At 39.4% G+C, this 3,253-nt stretch overlaps 1 gene segment (V, D, J or C); it reads left to right on the forward strand.

The window, feature by feature from the left end:
• The first annotated feature begins 1,253 nt into the window (after nucleotides 1-1,253).
• Nucleotides 1,254-2,682, forward strand: LOC144236663 (T cell receptor alpha variable 13-1-like). The segment is given in 2 exon segments: nucleotides 1,254-1,351; nucleotides 1,506-2,682. Coding segments are annotated over 2 exon segments (426 nt in total).
• Nucleotides 2,683-3,253: the final 571 nt, after the last annotated feature.

The raw sequence follows: 3,253 nt of genomic DNA on the forward strand, positions 1-3,253 counted from the left end.
GGGCAGGCATGGCAAATTTAGGCTTCCCTAGATAGTCTTTCTTACAGATGTAATTGGAAAATATCAAGTTATTAAAGTAGATGAGAAATTTTTTTTTTTTGACAGAAAGGGATGGTTCTGGAAATCTACAAGACTAGAAACTTTATCAATATCTTGGGGAAAATTCTCCACTGTACTACAGTTTGGAAGAAAAATGACACAGTATGGAATCTGAACCAACAATGGCCAAGGCATCAGAAATCTATGCTAGGAGAGATGGCTTACACTTTAGAGGAACCTCCACGAAGGATTTGAGTCACTTACTGCAATTATGACCTGGCATCCTTTTTGAGATCAGAAAATAAAAAGCATCTGTAGAATAAATTTACATATAGCTACATGTTCTGAATCTGAAGTCTGATGTATTGTGAGAATTTCTGGTCTTTCTCCCAATACTTTGCAATATACAGTACACATAGTAATAGAAATAGATTTCTTAAGGCATGTCAGATTTCCCACCACAAATCAACCAAGTCAATGGGTCAACCTGTTTCCTAACTCATGGAACTTTTCCCCCTGCTACTTTGCCATTGAGATTCTTATGACAGTCATCTTAGCTGAGGGAGGATTCCACATTTTGACGTCAGGTACTGTCACTTCTCTGGAAATTGCCAGGTCGCAGGCAAGACCAGCTCAGACGACCAGAGTCTGGGATAAAAGGCATTTGAAATAATTATTCTCTGGCTTACATGTTCCCTTTAGGAAGAGTTTTTCTCCATGATAGACAAATGAGGATGGTAGATTTGGCAGAAAGGGAAGGTTTTCTGTTTTCTTTATTTAAGAGAGTGAATCATGATTCCTTCCTCATTTCAGACATATACACCAGGCCCATCATTGAATAAACAGCAATAGGATCTACCTCTGTAGAACTTAACAGTGACTCAGTAATGTGCAGAGATACCAATCTTAAGTTTTACATTCTTCCTGTGCACTTATTCTCTGATCTAAAATGTAATTTGTTTGACCTATTGCTGCCATTATGTATTTGAGCCCCTCGGGGGTACAGGGTGGAGAAGAACCTTCTGCAGGGAGTTCAGCACAGACGTGACCACCAGAGGGTAGTGCGCCTGAGCTGATGGGGACCAGGCGGAGGCATCTGCATGACTAGGCTCTGGCCCAAGCACAGTCGTCTTCTTATTGGCTGCTGCACACGTGGGAACCCGCTCTGACTGGTGGGGGAAAGAAGGGCTGGCCGGTACTGGAAGTAGCTGTGCGGGCTGGAGGAGGCAGTTCTGAAACTGATGGTCACAGGGAGGAGCCATGAGGGCGTCCCTGGGGACTTTCGTCCTGCTCTTGTGGCTGTCGCTGCACTGTGAGTTGAGCGTTTATGGGGAATTAGTGGATATTCTTCAGAAGTCAAGACTGGCCTTACTCAGGTTTCCTCCAGTTAGTGGAGGAAAAGGGAATTCTGCAGCATAATAACCTGGGAACTGTTCTCCTTTCTCTGACCTTCTCTTTGTGCACAGGGCTCAGCCGAGGACAGAAGGTGGAGCAGCATCCTTCCACCCTGAGTGTCCAGGAGGGAAGCAGCTCTGTTATCTCCTGTAGTTACTCAGACAGCGCCTCAGACTACTTCCCTTGGTATAAGCAAGAACTTGGAAAAGGTCCCCAGCTCATTATAGACATTCGTTCAAATGTGGCCAGAAAAGAAGAGCAAAGACTCACTGTTTTATTGAATAAGACGGCCAAGCATCTGTCCCTGCACATCGCAGCCACCCAGCCTGCAGACTCAGCGGTCTACTTCTGTGCAGCAAGTACACATTGCGTCCCAGACACCTGCCGCCTGTGCTCAAACCTGCCACGGGGCAGCCCCTGTCCTTTGACACAGACCTTCAAGTAGGGAATTTGTGCTATTGTTTGTCTGCAGGCAGAAGCTAATGTATTAGACATAAAAGCATAACACAAGGCTCTTGGGATCAAGATGACCCAGACAGGGTTAGAACATTTTCTTGGATGATTGCTGCTTAATGTTTGAAGGGAGTTAGGAAGTTCTATTTTGAAAATCAGTTCTTAAAGGTAACTTTGCATTTGCTATTCAGACTCCTGTCATACAAACAACTCCTTGGTAAATTATCACATTCCTATCATGGATTAGCTTTCAACTCTTGTCTTTCCATTACTGCAGATGTTATTTTTGGTCTGTTATAAAACATTAGATGCTAAATATAAAAAATATGTAAAAAGCAAAGTGTGAAATTGATCGTTGTGTACCCAGGTATTTTAGTATTAATGTTTTGTTTACTCTCTTACATTGTAATAACTTGGATTCTTTGTTTTTCCACTCAATGTTATATCCTGGACTGAGCATTCTCCTCTAACACCTGAGTTTTTAATAGCTCTGTGAGAGATTTTCAAGAGTCACAGTTATATTTTTAATAATCTTCCTCTTCTATCTTTCTGGCAAAATTTGGCAGTCCTTTTTATGTGTTCTTATTATTTTCTTGTTGAGATAATGTGACCTGGGATTTTTTGAGAGCCCAGTGATGGTATGTAATTTATGTGTATTTGAGGGAAATTAAAAGCAGAAGTGATTTATTCAAGAATTTGAGTTGAGAACTAGACTCTTTTCAACATTTTGTTAGTATATGTTCACATTTACATTCATATAATTTAGAAGACAAAGTTGTGTCTTTAGTCATTATTATATAGCACAATCTTTTTTCCATAGTTGATCATTAGTAGATGTTTATTAAAGAAAGATGGAAAAGGGAAATTCTGCTATTTATTTAGAATTTTTTATGCTCTGTGATTAAATTAAATTTATAAGTTGATTTGTGAAGAATAAACTCCTGAAAGTCTCTGGTTATTGAAGGACATAGTATTTCCTTCTGTTTATCTATTTTTTTTTTCAATAAAGCTCCATTGTTTTATGGTAAAGAAACTTATTCCTAGGCACTTAATTTTTATTGTTCCTTATGACTGAAATCTTTCATTGTGGGATATGTGGAGAATTTTTTCATATACATTCATCATCCACCTTACTTAAGTCTAACTAGTGGATTGCAGAAGGCATTTAGATTAGCATTTATTGTAGAGATAACTTGCTTTGTGCTTTGACAGAATTAAACATTACATGTGCAGGTGTTTTTGTTAAAGGTAATTCTTTTAGTGTTGAAGGTAGAATCAGTGTAAGGAAGTTGTGTAAATAATTAATTCCCTAATTCTCCCAACCCTGCTCAAGGGCTGAGTATTTACAAAGTATCTCATATTCTTC

Source organism: Crocuta crocuta, unplaced genomic scaffold (assembly GCF_008692635.1).
Source record: "Crocuta crocuta isolate KB4526 unplaced genomic scaffold, BGI_CrCroc_1.0 scaffold175, whole genome shotgun sequence".
Classification (NCBI taxonomy): Eukaryota; Metazoa; Chordata; class Mammalia; order Carnivora; family Hyaenidae; genus Crocuta; species Crocuta crocuta.